At 41.0% G+C, this 17894-nt stretch overlaps 1 protein-coding gene across 1 annotated transcript; it reads left to right on the top strand.

Annotated features, from left to right (window-relative positions):
* Positions 1–436: 436 nt before the first annotated feature.
* Positions 437–16346, top strand: notchl (notch receptor, like). Its single transcript, XM_024258196.2, has 11 exons — positions 437–630; positions 3224–3368; positions 5100–5432; positions 5951–6156; positions 6326–6659; positions 9741–9916; positions 10210–10271; positions 10347–10470; positions 13424–13521; positions 13592–13923; positions 15451–16346. The coding sequence occupies exons 1-11, from the start codon at positions 579–581 to the stop codon at positions 15935–15937; spliced, it is 2349 nt and encodes a 782-aa protein (XP_024113964.1). The 5' UTR covers positions 437–578; the 3' UTR covers positions 15938–16346.
* Positions 16347–17894: the final 1548 nt, after the last annotated feature.

The raw sequence follows: 17894 nt of genomic DNA on the forward strand, positions 1-17894 counted from the left end.
GATGGAAAGAAGATCATTCATTCATTTACGTTCACACTGACCGTTTCGCAGATCAAACAGGAGAACTCTGGTCCTCTTGGGAATGAGAGTCTCTTTAATTGCAGATGAACTCTGGTGCGGTTCACTTCAGTCTGGTTTTCTATGGACCAAAAGAACTTCAATAACAGTCCTCACTTGTGGTCACTTCAGAGCATTCACTCACCACAGAAGAACCAAGAAGCTCATTTTTATTCTTTCAAAAATGGGAGCATTTCGAAGCACAAATCCTCCTTGAGTTTAACGGCTCTCCCTGCAGCTCACGTCACGGCACCACAAATACTCTCTGGGTTATCGCTCTGCCTATTCTTCTCCACACAGTGGCAGGAAGTTGTCCAGATTTCCGCAGAGCCTCTCAAAAAAAAAAGTCAGAGCGCAAAGTGGGCAGGGTGGTCACAGCCGGCGGTGCTGCTGGCAGCATGAGACGGACCCACTTCACTCCCAGCCGCTCTTAGATCCCTCTCGGATCATCAAAGAGCCGGACGGGAGGAACGCTGGTCTGGAGCGGCCCTGGCGGCGGTGGCGGGCTGAGCTGCCTGAAGATGCTGCTCCTCAGGTGGTTTGTTCTGCTGGGACTCAGCTGCACGTGTCACGGTGAGCCTTTTCACTTCAAGATGAATATTTTACTCAGAAAACACAAAACCTGGGGCCTTTTGCTGTATAGTTAGTTGGTTTCTGATCCTGAAACATAAAAACAAAGTTCGATAGTTACTCAAATTGTTTAAAACCTAAATTTCCATGGAAATAGAGAGCTTTGAATCAGGACAAAATGCTTAAAATTTTGGTTGAGTATTTATTATCCTCGGTGGTAAAAATCCAATTAAATTAATATAAATTCACAGAAAAGTGTCTTTCTTTATTCAATACTTTACAACACAATTAAAAAAAATCTAAATCATGCTTCATTTTTCTGTTTCTCCCATGTTGCTTGGTCACACCTGCCAAGCCCATTGTCCAACTCCATCACATTCCTCGTTGCTTCGGCAACGACCTTTGACCTTCATCAAGCTCCCGACCCACTTCATTTCCTGCCGCTATTCGCTTCTTTTGGCCATTTCCTGTTTATGTCGGGCCCGTTTCCTGTCCCCCTTAGCAGGGCTGAACCAGGACCGGGCCTCGGTGCCTCGACCTGTATTGTTACGGCTAAGCGGCTCCTGAACAATGAGGGGATTGAGTTTTTGCTGGAGATAAAAATCTTTTCAAACTTCTTGAAATTCAAATGTCACATTACTGGAGAGTTTCTGCATCTTTTAATAAAGGAGCACGTTTAGGAGTCCATGTGGAGTTAAACCTTGAGGTTTCTGACCTCATTTTGGTTGACTTTTTTTCTCCCTTTTCCTCTCAGATCTGGTGTTTGATTCCAGATTCTCTTTGCCAGACGTTTAAAGATAAATATTTTTTTATTTTACCTGTTCTAAGTGCAAATCTTAAAGTAACAATTGAACAAAAAGTAGAATACACAAACAAAGAAATGTAGGAAATGCTAAATTGATTAACGGTACTTTGCTATTTGTGCTGAAAAAGTACATCAAGAAAAACGTTTATGGTGAAATAAACATCTATTCTGTTTGTCAGAATTACCATCTCTAAACTGTATCATGTTTTTGCAAAACCTAATTTTTTTCATACCATTTTTCCTGTACTGCAGGTTATTCATGCTAAAACTAACCATCAGAGGCCTCAATAAAAGTAGGCGGTCTGAATGTGTTGCCGTAGAAACGCTGACTCAGACTAACTCAAACCAGTCACTTCTAAATGACGTTCCAACATGGCAGCATCTGTAACACAAACAAAAAAAAGGGAACTGAATTGACTTTATGTCATTGGAGCCAGAAGTAAACACTTTTCTATGGGTGATGTCACAATCACTCAGTCCAGTTCTCATGTACAGTCAATAGTCACCAGCTGTTCTGAATCGTCGTAGTTGTTTTCATGCACCGTAGAATTATATTTCAATGAAAGCCGACGATGTGTCGATCTTGTTGACTTGAAAATGTTCAACATTTTGTAATAACACGACATCAACCTGAGAACAACAAAACATCTTGATGTTTGAACTCAACTCAGTGGTGAATCTAATTATATTATGTCCAACAACCTGTACTCAAATTCATTAACTATCCAAGTAAAAAAATATATATATTTTAATTAAACATTTTAGTGAGTGCATTGTTAAAACGGGCAGACAGACAGAATGTTTATTGGACAGATGAGTTGACAGCAGAAATCAGACACAAGTATAAGTCAGTGAAGTCAGGGTCAGGTAGGCAGAGGTCAATCACGAGCATATTAGCTTCAGAGGTCAGATATCGTAGTTCAAGCGTGGGTCGGGGCAGGCGGCAGACAGAGTCGGAGCAGAAACGGGGTCAGGAAACCTGAATGTCAGGTCAGTTTTGGAAGCAAGTGTGACTGAAATGTTAGTTTATTTTCTTCACTAAAGGAAGGAATCCTTTTGGTTTAAAATTTGTGATATTAAAATGTGTAAATTATATTTTATTTTGTATTTGTGCTGTGTAATACTAAGTTGCAGTGCACTGTTATATGGAAGTAGTGTATAATGATAATAACGCGTGAGTTCCTGGTGTCCAGGTAGACAGATATTAAGAGCCTCAATGGCTCATCCTCATTACGTTGGACTTCGGAGAACAGAAACGTATCCATGACCTTAACAGAGTCCATCTACCCATTGATGGTGCACTACAAACAAATTAACCTTTGTTTATTTCAAAAAGTTGTTCTGCATTCATGTGTTGTTGGAAGATTTATTGTTTCTCTGATGTTCATATGTGTTTTCCAATTTTTCCCATCATTCCAGCACCACACGAACGTAGCATTTCTCTAAACATGCGTTTTTCCCTGATGGACATCAACCCACTGGCACTAAAATGAGAAGCAAAGCCACAGTTTTGAAATAAAAGCTCTAAATTGTTCTCTTTTAAAGTTTATATATTGATTTTCAATCACACTTGCTTCTCCTGGTCCGGCCCTCCTGTCAAATTTTAGAACCCCCTGTCAAAAAGTTTGCCCACCCCTCGACCAACATGTCGATGTTCTGTAAATGTGAGGAAAAAGGAAGGGAGTAACATGCAGTCGAGGTCAGAGGTCAAGCTCATGCTGACGACGTTCACGCTCACCAAACCGCCTTACCGCTTGGAGTCGTCACCTTATTCTGTTCTGACTCCCACAGCTGTGTCAGGTGACCCGTGGGGGCAGTGTCCGGCCAACCGGAAGTGTAAGGACAAGTTTGGAGACGGGTCATGTGACCGAGAGTGCATGGAGCCCGAGTGTCTGCGGGACGGCTTCGACTGCCTGAAGGACAGGGGTCACTGCAAGTAAAACGCCTCTGATGCTCCTCGGTTCTTCACGAGAAAGAGAACTTCTGCTACATATTCTTTACTGTTTCGTCTCCATGTTTAGAACCCCAATTTTTATGCAAGTATCAGACTTCAAACACAGAAATTAAACCTTTTTTAAAGAAAATATAACTAAATTAAAAACCTTTCATGTAGGAACGACTAATGCAGGTTATAAATACCATATTTGTATTATTTATTTATTGTTGATTGCTTGAAATAAAACACTTCTGAATCCGAATTTAAGAGGATTACAGTAATAAAAGAATCACAATAGAGTGAATGTTTAGTAAGGACACTATAGTGATTCTACTGCTCCTTTCTGTGCAATTTTTGGCATGTAAAAACATAATCTCATTTTCAGCGATTTCAGCAGTGTTGGTATCAAAACGTTCAGCTTGTTCAGAACATTACGGCTTTTATTTCTGGTGTTCATTAACTTTATAGTTTTTGAAATATTGAGCAAAATGTGTACCATAGAAAAAGAATGAGAAAGTTTTTTATGCTAATTTGAAGTTTAGCTCATATTTTAGCAGCAGGCTAACGTTTTTGGCTAATTTGTTATCTACTGAGTTTTTTATAGGATATTTTAGAGTTTAGTTTCTATTTTAGCAACATGCTAACGTTTTCGACTAATTTAGTCTACAGAGGAATATTAGGCTCATTTGGAGTTTAGCACATATTTAAGCAGCACACTAAATATTTTTGCCAAATTGGCATGTATTAGGGATTTTTAAGCAATTTTAGTAAAAAATTTTAAAAAATTTAGACCAACTTCAGCCCTTTTTTCATAGTTCTTTGACAAAATTTCTAGTCTTTTAGCAAATTTAACATTTTGCAAATTTGCATTTTCAGTAAATCCCTACAACAATTAGAGTAAATTGTGTCACGATTTTCAGCAAAACGCATTCATACTAGCATTATCGCAGGTAATGCAACTTTTCTAGTTTAAACTGTGGTTTAACATGACCTACCTTCACTTTAATAAGATTTATTTTTGATAAAAATTAGTGTGGAAATGCTAAAACACAATATATATCTACATATATGTACCGTATTTTTCGGACTATAAGTCGCACCGGAGTATAAGTCGCAGGGGCCAAAAAATGCAAAATGAAGAAGAAAAAACCATACATAAGTCGCACTGGAGTATAAGTCGCATTTTTTTCAAGTAATTTATTTTACAAACTGGTTGTAAAAAATGATATTACATCATCCTGGAAGGTAAGTTATAACATTCATAAGTGAATAGAGAACAGGCTGAATATGTGTCAACACATATTCACATATTAGCATCATGAAAAAAACGAAAAGGTGTAGCATTTGTATAACATAACAGTTTTATTTAACTATAGCCTCAATAACTCATCAACTTTGTACATTTACTGTAATTAATTGCACGCAATCTCACTCCATATCACTAAATCCGTTAAATTATTGGTCCTCTGTGTCACGTCTGAATAACTAAAGTAAATAAAGTAATTGCATAGATCACCATAAGAGGGCACTCTAGACTTACGGTCCATATCTCATCATTAAAAATTCGTATATAAGTCGCACTGGAGTATAAGTCGCAGGGACATTCAATCTATGAAAAAAACCACGACTTATAGTCCGGAAAATACGGTAAACGCCACAGAGGAAAGTTAGTTCTTGATTATCGTAGCTTCACTGACACCCATGAACGTGTGGTTCTGTTTCTGATCTCAGTCCGGGCCACACTGAGTACTGCCGCGCTTACTACGCCAGCGACCGCTGCGACCAGGGCTGCAACAACGCCGCCTGTGGCTGGGACGGCAGCGACTGCATCAAGCACCAGAGCCCCGCGTGGGCCGCCGGCACGCTGCTCCTCCACGCCAGCATCCCCAAGCAGAACGACTCCCTTCCCATCAGCCCCCTGCTGTGGGCCCTCAGCGTCCTCCTGCAGTCACCCCTGAAGCTTCGGGGATCCGTTCCCTTGGACACATCCAAAAACCTGTTTGAGTTTGACTCTCAGGAGCTCTCTGATCTGCTCACGCACGCCACGCCGACGGACTCCAACGGGTGGGTAGCTTTAGAAACGTACATGATCTGTGAGCAGGAGGGTCACACTTGTGTGTTTCTATTTAATTAAAGGTCATTTTAACTCATGTTTTGGTAAATGCATTAATACACTTTACTTTAGATCTTGTTGTATTGTGCAAAGAAGATTGAAAAAAGGTTTCAGCATCTGTCAGACGTGAGGTACCAAACAGAAATACAACATGATTCAGATTAAAACATCTGCAAGGACTTCAGGGTCTGTTTAGGGAGATCCAGAATTTTTTCCGAACCAGACAGATGGGGTCAAATCAGGATCAAAGTCTTAAGGTTTATTCAATTTGGTTTGCTTAGAGCACAAGTGTAAACATTTCTTAGATTTTGGCTGAAAGTGAACCAATTTCCACCAATAATTCAGAACAAATTTTAAATCAGAGAGAAATGACACTAAAATGAAAGAGGGTTGGGTATAGAGCTTTGAGGAACACAGTTCCAATGATTGGATCTATTCTTTAAATCTTTGTTTCTGATTTGTTTTCTAGGTTCCTCCTTTTCCTCCAGGTGGACAACAGACCGTGCTCCCGCTCCCCTTCTACCTGTTTCCCGTACGCCACCGAGGCCGCCAGTTTCCTGCGAGCCGTGATGACGCTGAAGCCCCAAACCTTCCCCACCCTCCCGGAAATGAAGGCCATCATCAGTGTTAGAGGAATCCGGGAGGAAATAGGAAGCAGAGACGAGGAAGTCAAAGGTAGGATCTGGTTTCCTGACACAAGCTGAGCTTTGAAACACGGCCAAGGAAAATGTCATGAACAGCTTTGTGTTTCCAGTGTGTAGATCTGCTCTGGTCATGAAAATACGCAGACAATCCAGAAAACTGAAGTGTCTTCTGTTTGGTTGGGTTGCTTTTGTTGTTGCAGTTAAAGAACCAAATCCCTCGTGGTTGTGGGCCGTGGTCGCCTTGGCGCTCGCTCTGCTGCTGTTGCTCCCCCTGGTGGTGTTTCTGGTGATGAGGAGGCTGAGGCAAAAGCAGGCAGAGAGAGTTGGCGGCATCAGAGTGAGGCGCCGGTCCAAAAGCACCAACGAGGAGGAGGGAAAAGCCAAGACCTGGATACAGCACGCAACACACCAAGACCCGCGGGTCAGAACCAGCAGGGACAGAGAGAAGATCAGTCTGAAGAAGAAGAAGAAGGCCAAGGAGGCGGAGAAGAAGAGGAGGCGGGAACCGCTGGGGGAGGACGCCATTCGAATGAAGTGAGCTGATAAAGCGGTTGATGCTATTGGTATTACAAATGCTGAAAGAGGAGAAAAAAACATCAGCCGGTATGGAGATGATTAACATGATTTGTATTATTGGCAACCATTTGCTCACAAAAAATAATTTTTTTTAAATCTTAATTAAACTTTCAAGTCTTTGTAATATTTTTGATAAACTACGTACATGTAAGCTAATAAAGATGAACAACAAAACCTAATTTTACTACCAAAAGAAAACAAATCAGTGATGGAAACAGATTAAAAACTTATTTAAAAAAAAGCTTACATTTTATAAAAAGAATTAATAAATAAAAAGAAGTTTAGAATTATTTCAAATCCTACTTTGGATCAAAAGTCAGATTTTGACTTCCAGAATGAAGCTCATTTGAAAATGAAATTAACTGAAGCCAAACGGCTATTTCCGATCACCACTAGGGTCTTTTTTGAACACAAGAGAGTCAGGTTATGTACAAATTCCCACTCTAATCTCCAACTACCAAAAAACTACATAGTGCAGGACTATAAAGTGACCTAGATTTTAAAATCACTCGGACACCATGCTCACTATTTTTATTCTGAACGGCAAATATGACGTCATCGATTTCACAAAGTGAAAATCTTTTCTTATCAAACGTCTATTTATGAATCCACTGTGTTCTTATGATGAAAAAGTTGACAGTTTATTTAAAAAATACATTAAAACAATTTTTTTTCTGGGAAAATTGTTCAAACGCAATGCATTGTGGTCCATAGTCGCTAATGTAGAGAGCATCGATGCAAACTGGTTTTTCGCAAAGACTTCTGGGAAATTTCTAGACCACTAGAGAGTGAACGAGGATTTTTGCCGCAGACACTCTTAAGACACCTCGGACTGGTACTGAATAAATAAAGTACATATTGTGAAAAAGGTCGTATTTAATTGTCAACGCAGCCCAGTCTCAGTAAAATGCGTACATATTCCACGATTTGGGAAATACCGTGTATAATATACGCCAAAACCGGTTTTTGCGTGCATATAATAAGTCGCGCTTTTTTTCATAGATTCTAAGGGTGCGACTTATACTCAGGAGCGACTTATATGTGATTTTGTTAGACATAAATAGGCTCATATTTTTGTTATTTTCCCCACTTAAACCGGTTTCCTTTTGGCGGTTGTTTCCCAATAAAACCACTAGAGGGCACTGCAGGTTTGTGTATCAGTATCTACTGCTGTCAGCTGACAGAAACGCAGAAGAAGAAGTTACGTTCAGAACAAACGTTCCTGATAATCTAATCATTCTCCTCGTGGATGTTATGATGTTTTCTCATTTGCATCAAGACATTATTATTATTGTTTTTATTTTTCTCTTCCTGGGCTAATGTGGGACAACAAGCCATCAAACTGGGTTATAAACAGACAGAAGAGCAGCTAAAAACTGTCATTTAGATGCAGCTCCTGCAGGCTAGAAGGTAACGATCGTCGTAAGAAAAAGACAGAAAGCTGCTGTCCTAAACCCAGAATGGAGAGATGATTATAGACGCTTTTGTGGAGTTCTTAAAATAAATAACTTAACCTCTCAACATCATCCGTATCTTCTGTGTATTTTAAACGAGATAAACAACCAAAGCCTCCATCATGTAGCGATGAGGCTAAAAACTTCAGACAGCTTCTCCAATGGGAGTGTCTAGTTTATGAACACATTTTTGGACAAGCATTGAGCATTAAATTAGACTCACATCAAAAATTTCAGGGGACTTGAATTTGACACATGAATCGCATTTGATGTCAAATGCAACGTTACATCAGGCTTGTTGAATTTGTTCATAAATGTTGGACTATTCTCTTAAAAGTGCGACTTATACTCCGGAGCGACTTATATATGTTTTTTTCTTCTTCATTATGCATTTTTTGGCTACTGCGACTTATACTCCGGTGCGACTTATAGTCCGGAAATCACAGTAATACGCGTGGTCCTAAACGTTTCAAATGTGTTTTCCACGTTTGACACGTCCCCTGGTGGAGGCATGAGCATCACAGACAGCCCCACAAACGAACAATTTGCTTTTCTAACCCTAACCATAACCGTAATCCTAACCTTAACCAGGAACGACGTCATTTAGGAAAGAGCCGGAGGATTTCTGACCACGTGATCAAAACGAAACCTAAAAAGCGTGTATATTGTACGCCGGCGCAACCCATCCTCTACCATTGCGTATCATTTGCATGCAAAAAGTGTGTTTGGCGTATATTATACACGGTATTTCAGAGTGCAAAGTCGTGGAATATGTACGCATTTTACTGCGACTGTGTTGGTCAACACGTATTGAACGGTTCAGTTTCATATTGAATATTGTTGCATTCCTAGTGCATAGTGAAGGAATTCAACCTCCGTTTTCCATTGACTCCATTATAAAATGATTCCTCATGACAACCTCCAGGTCCCAGAGAGAAAAAAATCCTTTTACTTATAATCTGATTCTGCAGAAAGTTTTATTTTGGAAGACTACTGGATTCCCCCCACCAAATTAGGGACCTGATACATGTCTAGTCACCTGCAGGGGCGGACTTACCATTGGGCAAAGGTAGGCAATCGCCTGGGGGCCCTGAGCTAAAAATGACTAAAATAAATTTTACACCCATCATTATTAAACTGTTGTTAAAAAAAACACCTGTAATCACTGAAATAAAATAAGAATGATAATATGAAAATGTTTTGTTCTCCCCCATCCCTTTGCAGATATGGAATATTCAGCGAGTATAGGCAGTGTTGCTAGACTGGGTGGTTTCCAGCTCCATACAACAGTTTTTACTCTGACTTTTTGGGTAAAAACTGCTTTAGATGGGTCAACATATTGTAATTTTTAGTTCTTTGTTGGAATAAAGAAAGATGTGCAGTCAGGGGGGGCAGGTGAAGCAGAGCCTCACCTGTCGTCATCCTCACGTCCGCTGAGATGTAAACCCTAATAATAATAAAATAATGATAACCATAAAAAGCTCAAATCATTATTTTTTTCCTACAAACAGAAATTGGGGCTTTGAAGAATTCATAGTGAAACAAGAGTTACTAACTTATTGAAATGATTTTCTTCGGTTGTCAGGTCTCTGAAGAGGACCCAGGATCCAGGAAGTGACACCGACTTCACCCAGAGTTCAATGGAAGACATCAACATGAGGTCCTCCAGGCGACTGGAGGACCCGTCCATCTGTGACCACCGGTCTCCAGAGCAGAGACACTTTGTGTCTGGAGCTTCTCAGAGCCACCGACCGATGCAGTGTAAGGAAACTCTGCGTCCAAACCTTTGGGTGAAATCAGAGCCGAAAACCAGCTAAACCGTTTCAAATCATTATTAATGAAGAGAAATCATAAATGCCCCAATTAGGGTTCTGTGCACGACTTGCTTAATTTTTGGTTTTTTGAAACAGCTTGAATAAATGTGACTTTGGACTTAATCTGACTTCAGGAGAGGAGCAGAATCTTTTCTTTCGTGTTGTTATTAACAATAGCTGACAAAGTTGCAGGACTTTAATATGAAAACACATTTCCAACACCAGTTCTGTTGTCTTTAGCTCCACCCAGAGGATGGGACCGGAACGCCATGCCCCCGCCTCTGCTCAGCCCCCCTCAGCAGGTCAGCTGTCAGTTTGTAACAGAATCCGTCAGTTTGAATCAGACCCACGGTGATCGTTTGTTTTTGCTTTGGCAGTCAGCAGAGTGGTGCGGGCCGGACGGGTCCGTGGTTCTGATCAGAGCTGTGCGCAGCGGGCTGGACAGAGTGGTCCTGGAGCTGCTGCAGGCCGGAGTCCCGGTCAACAACACGGATCACACCGGTAAATGTTCCTCGCCTGGTTTCCCTGAGCTGTCCTTCAGTCTGATGCCTCAAACTCTTCTGAGGGCTTTTGGGAGTCCATCCGGACTTTTTACTGCACACGTGTCAAAGTCAAGGCCCGGGGGCCGGATCCGGCCCTCCGGGTACTTCTATCCGGCCCTCCAGATCATTTTATTTTATTGTTATTAATGGCCTGATGTTATCTTATGCTCATTTCTAACTTGTAGAATTTTGACAAAATATATTTTTATAGAGTAAAATATTGAAATATTAATTCAATATTCAAAATATTATTCATAATTATGTTAACAAAGTGACGGGTTTAAAGTTTTAAAAATTAACATTTTGCTAGCTTTTTAAAAAATTTGGAATGGCTGCTTTTGAGTTAAGTTAATATTTCAGCTACATGCTAGCTGTTTGGCTAATTTAAGTTTTTTTTTGCGTCAGGATTTTCACCCATCAGCTTCAGTGTTTTTAGCTATCAATTTCAGCATCTTCAGTCATCAGCACTGGCATTTTCAGGTAGCTTTAAAAAGTTATGTTTTTAAAGTTTTAAAAATGTAGTTTTAGTGTTCAATAAATGTTTATCCTGTTCGGCCCGCGACCTAAGGTGTGTTTTGGATTTTGGCCCCTTGTACGATGGAGTTTGATACTCGTTTTACTGGATTCATAAATCCACATAAACAAATATGATTGATCTGAGAGTTCACAATTCACCTTGAGGTCAAAGGTTTTTACTGAGATCAAAGGAATGACTTTTATCCAGGTGTTTGCATGGATTTAAAGTCAAAGTCACATTAGCTGTCACACACCTGGATGTGTGATACTTTGACCCATCCCCTGAGGGGCGGTGAGCAACAGACACAGGAACAAGTTGGTGTTTGACCCCCTAATCCAGGGATAGGCATCTCCAGGCCTCGAGGCCCGCAGAGTCTGCATGATTTCCAGATGTCTCAGCCCTATTCATGACTGATTACCTGGTTCAGGTGTTTCCAGCCAATCAGAACATGCAGGAATACGGCCCTCGAGGCCTGGAGTTGCCCAACCCCCCAAATCCATCCTCTTAATGCTGGGTGTCAAGCAGGGAAGCATTGGGTCCCATTTTTAGTTTTTGGTATGACTCATTTGTGGATTTGAAGTCACAACCTTCTAGTTTCAGCCAATAATATGAGGCTTTATCTGGTTTAAAAACGACATTAAAGGAGAATCCTGAGGGTTTTTTCCACACCTGTTTATGAATTTAAAACATTTCTATTTCATCATTACTTTAAACTAGAATATTTGATGCCACTTATCCTAAAATATGTAACTTGCTGTGTTTTCAGTTGCAGATGCATCGAAGCAAAAATATAGAAAGGTTAGATCACAGACGGCTTAACTAGATGACTTTAAATAATCAAAAATAGAAGAGTAAAATAAAATAAAAAAAAAATGTAAAAATTGTTATTTTTATGGGTAACAAGATAAGCAATTTGTTACAGAAAACCCAGGAGCAGCAAACTGCAGAAGGTCATTTAATTAATATCAAAATACTCCAAAAACACGGGGAGAAAAGTTAAATAAAACAACTCAGCATAAACTGGTCAGATAACCAGAAAGTAAAAGGAGCAGAACAGACACCTCCTAAAATAGAAGTCTTAATGAGATTATTACAGGCAGCTGTGACCAGGAGAACCCAGAAGGGGGCGGGGCATCCAGGAGAAGTCACAGCAAAACCTGCACAGAAATAATCAAATAAAAAAATCAAAAACAACAGAAGCAAATTATAAAAAACTATGACAGAATGGTGACAACTCTTAAATAAATGAATGATCAACAAATAAAAAAAAAAACTTTGAGTACAGATCAATGATTTAATTACATGATTTTCTTTCACAATTTATTACTAATTTAAGAAAACTCTACCAAATGTTAGAAAGTTTAATTATCTTAGAAAGTTTGATGACAACTGAACGCTCTTTCATAAAGCACGGCGGTAGAGTTGTCATGACTTGGGGTTTTTTCAGCTTTATAAAACATGAGGGTTTTTTTGTTATGTAATGACTTAAAATTGATTTACTATCATTTAAAGTTTGTCATGCCACTTCTCCAAAAATAGGTTATGTATTTTTGTGCGTCAATTGCAAAAGAAGGGAAATGAAAAAGGAAAAGTTAGATCGCTGATGGTTGAAGAGGAACCAGACCGGAGTGAGATCAAAGCACAAAAAACAGAAAAAAAACTGAAAATTGACAAAGCTTGACATCAATCATCTTCTTTTAACAGGTAGATAATTAAAAAAAATGTAAATCAAATATTGAATCAACAAAATCACTCAAATAAACTTTAAAGAATTTGAATTTTTTTTATTTTAGATTTTAAAATAGCTGCAATTCAAGATTAAACATGAGGGATGAGCAACAATTTTTATACATTTATCTGGAAAATCCTTAAAAAATGTTTTTCTTTCATATTTCTTCACGGGTTGACAAGAAAATCAGGCAAACTGGATTAAAGTTTAAACGTATTTGATGGAAACCAAAACCTTTATAAAGCACGACAGTGGTGTGGTCATGATTTGGGATTATCTGAACCTGATTTAAATTAATCTTGAACTTTGTTCTGATGCTCTAAACATTGCACTCTCTCCTCTTCAGTGATGAAGGATGATTTTTCGGACAAGGGGGTGAAGGTTCCTGTGACTTACCCCGTCTCTCTCGCATCTTCTTTTTGTGTCCCTCCTCTCCTGTCCTTCTCCTCTTCTGCCTGTCCTCCTGCAGCTCCCCTTTTGTCCTCCTCTGACTCAGAGGAGAGTTGAGGTGTCCTCCTCTTGCTGAAGCTCACCTGTCCTCCTTCCACCCCTCTCATCTCCTGCTGGCCTCATCTTCCTCGTCTGGTTGTGTTTTGGTTGTTCATTGGCTGACTTACTCCCTCCCTTCTTCCCCATGACCTCCCCTCCACTCACACTCTCTCTCAGGGAGATCCGCCCTGCACTGGGCATGCTCAGTCAACCACCTGTCTCTGGCACGGACCCTCATTCGCTATGGAGCCGCTGTCGACCTTCAGGACAACAAGGTGAGGACGTTGTTTTTCTTCAAGTCAAACTTAAAGCCAGTTGGCTTTGGATTCAAACGTGTCGTTTCAGGGGGAGACGGCCCTCTTCCTCTCCGCCCTCCACGGCTGCTACGACACCTCCAGGCTTCTCCTTCTTCACGGTGCCAACCCGGAGCTGCATGACCGCAGAGGGCGCCGTCCCATCGACGTGGCCAGAGAGGCCATGCAGCACCAGGTCCTGGAGCTCCTCCTGGCTCACCAGATTCAGAGAGGGCCCGTCCCCGGGGACGGCGCCGGCGAAATGATGTGGGAGGAGCGCACGCTGATGTACTCGCCGTGGGTGGGGTCGCAGGGCCTCCCCGGGAGAAGTGCATCCTTCTCTGGGATTGTGGGACACCGAGACATGACCCCGCCTCCCCAAACGTAAGATTTGCTGACCTTTGTCCTACAAGAATCACTTTGACAGAAAGGTGGGGTTGTATGGCCTTCAGGGGGTATCTACCCCCTTTAACTCACCCCCACTGGCTGAGCAGCTGCTACAAACCCCTCCCCCTCTTCCCTTGCCAGAGCTCCACATAACAAATTCCACGTTTTTTCAAAATGGCGGCATTTCTTTTGGTTTTATCCCCATGGCAACCATTTTATTTTTTTGTTTCCTGGAGGTGACAAACATGTCTTTGTCATTTTTAGAGGAATTGGTAAAAGTATTTTTTAAAATTTCCTTGGCAACAGAAGTTTTATGTTAACCACGCTCACATTGCTATTACGTTCATATCGAATGTCATATTGTTTTGCTCAGCAAGTTATGTATTACAATTTTCACAATGTTCTGGTAAAAAAATGCCACTTTTGCGAGATCGCCATGCTAACAAGCTAATGCTGCTCAAATTCTAATTATTTCAAAAAAAAAAATCCAAATTAGCTTCCTATTGATGGCCAATGAGTTAGGAAGCAATAGATTGAAATCCTAGGGGGAAGTTTAAATTTGTAGATGGATACTAAAGTTTTTTTTGCTATTTTCTTTTAAAATTCAAATGGAGGCCTCATCCCAAAGGTCAAAGATCAACAAAACTTTGGTTGTGGTGTGGCAAGATTGATCTGCAAAAGTGTTTTTTCCCCCCTGTTCACTTTTAGCTCCGAAAATGTGATAAGATCAGACTTTTTAGGACAGACTTGTTTTTGAATTTACTCACTACACCTTCTCAAATAAATCACATAGATTTTTCCTAGATATTTCTCATTCAGAAAGAAGCTTCTGGTTTATTTTGTCAGAAAAAAATCATCATGTTTGCCACATTTCAGGATCCACAAATGATACCTGACTTTTTAAAAATGTATCTGATAAAACATCTTTGTAATATGACGTGTTCCAACTGATAAATATAGAACATTTTAAACTTAAATATTTTTACCAATTCTGCGTTATAAGCAGTAAAGGCCATGAAAAGAACTTCAGAGGGCAAAAGAGGAGAAGAAAATTGCAGAAAATTGGATTTTGGAATTAATCTTAACTGTTTTTTTCTTAAAACTGTGCATCAAATATCAGTAACAAGGCATCATGGGTAAATATGGCTGCTCAAATTTGTTCTTTTTTGAAAAAAGACACCAGAGTTACTCAAAAGAAAACCACTTTGGACATTTTCAGCTTTTTCACTTACAGTCAGTTTAGGATTTGAGAGTTTCTATGAACTGTGGCGATCTACATTTTTATAAAACTTCTTTTGGAGTGTGACTCCAAAAATAATTCCATCATGATATCAGGAGTTAGAAAACAAGTAACAGGCTAAAAAAACATCTGAAACACTTTTCAGTGGAAATGTTTGGATAAACTCTTCAAAAAAATTAAGGAAAAAGATGAAATATTTGGACAGAATGCCTTTAGAGTCAAAGTGTTTCAAAGTACTTCAGTCGGATTTGGTTGATTAATTGAAAACTTCTTTGTCTCGTCAGTGATTGGTCGATGGGGCGGGTGCAGTACCCCAGCCCTCAGAACTGGCGTCCACAGCTCCACCAATCAGCGACAGCGCTCGTCCCCCCAAGAGTCATGGGCCGCTCCCCCCGGCCAATCAGCACCCTGCAGGAAGTGACGTCAGAAGACGAGGATCGAGACAGGCAGGAAGTCACAAGAGCCACAGCGCCTCACTTCCTGTCGCCCCAGCCCGCCCCTCGACAGCGGTCCTTTTCCTGCACCCAGCATGCTTTGCAGCGCCGGCCCAGCGGCCACCAGCCCGAGCCCAATTACGTCATCGTGACTGACAGAACAGTCAACCAGCCGATCGAGAGGGTCGTTGTCTCGCCGCCCCCAGACGTCCAACCGCAGCCAGCAGACACTCCCAGCAGACCAGAGCCGCCCGCGGCGAGCTCGACCAACGCCGAGCAGAAGCCCAGAGGTGAAAGGTCAACCAACCCGGGTGACTCCACCCAGACAGCTCTGTAGGACCCGCAGAAGGGAACGCTGCGTCAGGAAAACTGACAGACGAGGAAGAATCTTATTTTCTGCATTCAGTCGTCCCCTCACTGATCTGTTTCCTCTGAGTTTCTCTGCTTCTCCTGGAGGAGTAAAGTCTCCTCAACTTTCATGAGAGTTTCAGTCCATTTTTTAAGGAGCTCCATCAGTTTGTACAGAAGCTTACACTCATTTTCATGCAATAAAGATACTTTTGAATCTTTACAAACCAGTGCTGAAGTAAAAAACTTTTTCAATCAATTTTCCACTGAGCTGTTCAGCAAAGAACTCCAAAAACTGATTAAACATCAAAACACATTATATTCTTGTGTATTACTCGCCATCTGGAGAAATGTTTGAAAGAAATTGTCAAGAATAAAAGTGAAAGATATTGTCTGGATTTAGTCAGAGCGCGTCGTCTGTGAAGCAGGACGGAGTCGTGTGGATCCATATGCAAACGTTTTGATGACGTTGAAAAAGGGTAAGTCATAAAACAGAGTCTAAATTTAGACAGAGATCAAAATTACAAGGCTGAGGCAGACAAACGAGAAAACAGGCAATGGTCAAGGCCTGGAGAAGGACACTGGGGATAATACTGCTCAGAATGTATGCCAGGCGAAACAAGACTTCACATAGTAGGAGCGGCTGTGTTTAAGGCTGGAAGGTACTGATGAGCTGATGGGGATCAGCTGTGGTGGAAGGACGTCTGAGAGGTGGCTGATGGGATGTGTAGTGAGGCAGTTGAGGTCAAAACTCTGGTGAGGGCTCCCTCTGGTGGATGGAGGTGAGCACCGACGGATGAATCATGAGAGTTGTCATAGAAAGCTTTAATCTTCCAACATGCTCAATCAAAACAAAATCTATCTAACGTCCAACTGTTTCTAAATCATTGGATCTGTGAAGTTTTTAGAGTTTTTGGAGATGATTGAGTTGCTATTGGTGTTCAATCCATCCTAGTATGTGATGTGTTTAATCAGAAGATAGGATAGAGTGACTGAAAACCTTAGTTGTGAGAAATATGGACTCAACAACTCCAAGATTAGACTAAGACTTGTTTTGATCTCAGAGTTTCCAGACATCCGTGGTGAACAGTTGTTCTCATGATCTTTTTCACTTCCCACATAAACCTTTTGTTATTCTCATTCTGGGTCTCTGCATTATCCGACCAACAAATTCAGGAGGAATTAAGGAAAATTCCAACAGTTTGCAGGATTTGTTTGCTGGTTGACTGGCCTCTGGAGCATCTAAGAGGTTTTATCTGAGGCATCAACCTGCTTTTTTAACTAGAAGAGTCTCTGACAGCACAGTTAGAGAAACTGTTCTGTGGAAGACCTCACAAAATCTGGCTTACAGGTCAAATTAAAGATCTTGGAGTAGAGACTAACTTTATTGGACAGTTATTGTATTTTGAAGGAAGTAACTGAAGAAAGGGCTGCACGGTGGCGCAGTGGTTAGCGCTCTTGCCTCACAGCGAGAAGGCCCCGGTTCAAATCCCAGCTGGGACCTTTCTGTGTGGAGTTTGCATGTTCTCCCCGTGCATGCGTGGGTTTTCACCGGGGACTCCGGCTTCCTCCCACCGTCCAAAAACATGCTTCATAGGTTCATTGGTGACTCTAAATTGCCCCTAGGTGTGAATGTGAGAGTGAATGTGTGTGTGATTGAGGCCCTGAGACAGACTGGCGACCTGTCCAGGGTGTACCCCGCCTTCGCCCATCAGTAGCCGGGATAGGCTCCGGCACCCCCGCGACCCCGAAAGGGAAGAAGCGGTCGGGAAAATGAATGAATGAATGAATAACTGAAGCAATCAACTTAAATCTCCTTTGATACAGTCAGGCATGGAGGTGGAAGAGTGATGATCAGGTCTTGTTTGGTCCGGCAGCTTAAAATTCAGAATATTTATTTAGATTTTTGTTTTATTTTATTTTACATATATATATATATATATATA

This window comes from Oryzias melastigma, linkage group LG16 (assembly GCF_002922805.2).
Source record: "Oryzias melastigma strain HK-1 linkage group LG16, ASM292280v2, whole genome shotgun sequence".
Taxonomy (NCBI): domain Eukaryota; kingdom Metazoa; phylum Chordata; class Actinopteri; order Beloniformes; family Adrianichthyidae; genus Oryzias; species Oryzias melastigma.

Excerpts from the sequence above, each read along its gene's own strand:
- notchl (XM_024258196.2), top strand. The coding sequence starts at position 579 with ATGCTGCTCCTCAGGTGGTTTGTTCTGCTGGGACTCAGCTGCACGTGT. Across the intron at positions 10,471-13,423 it reads CAACAACACGGATCACACCG|GGAGATCCGCCCTGCACTGG; the intron begins GTAAATGTTCCT and ends ACTCTCTCTCAG. Across the intron at positions 13,924-15,450 it reads ATGACCCCGCCTCCCCAAAC|TGATTGGTCGATGGGGCGGG; the intron begins GTAAGATTTGCT and ends TTGTCTCGTCAG.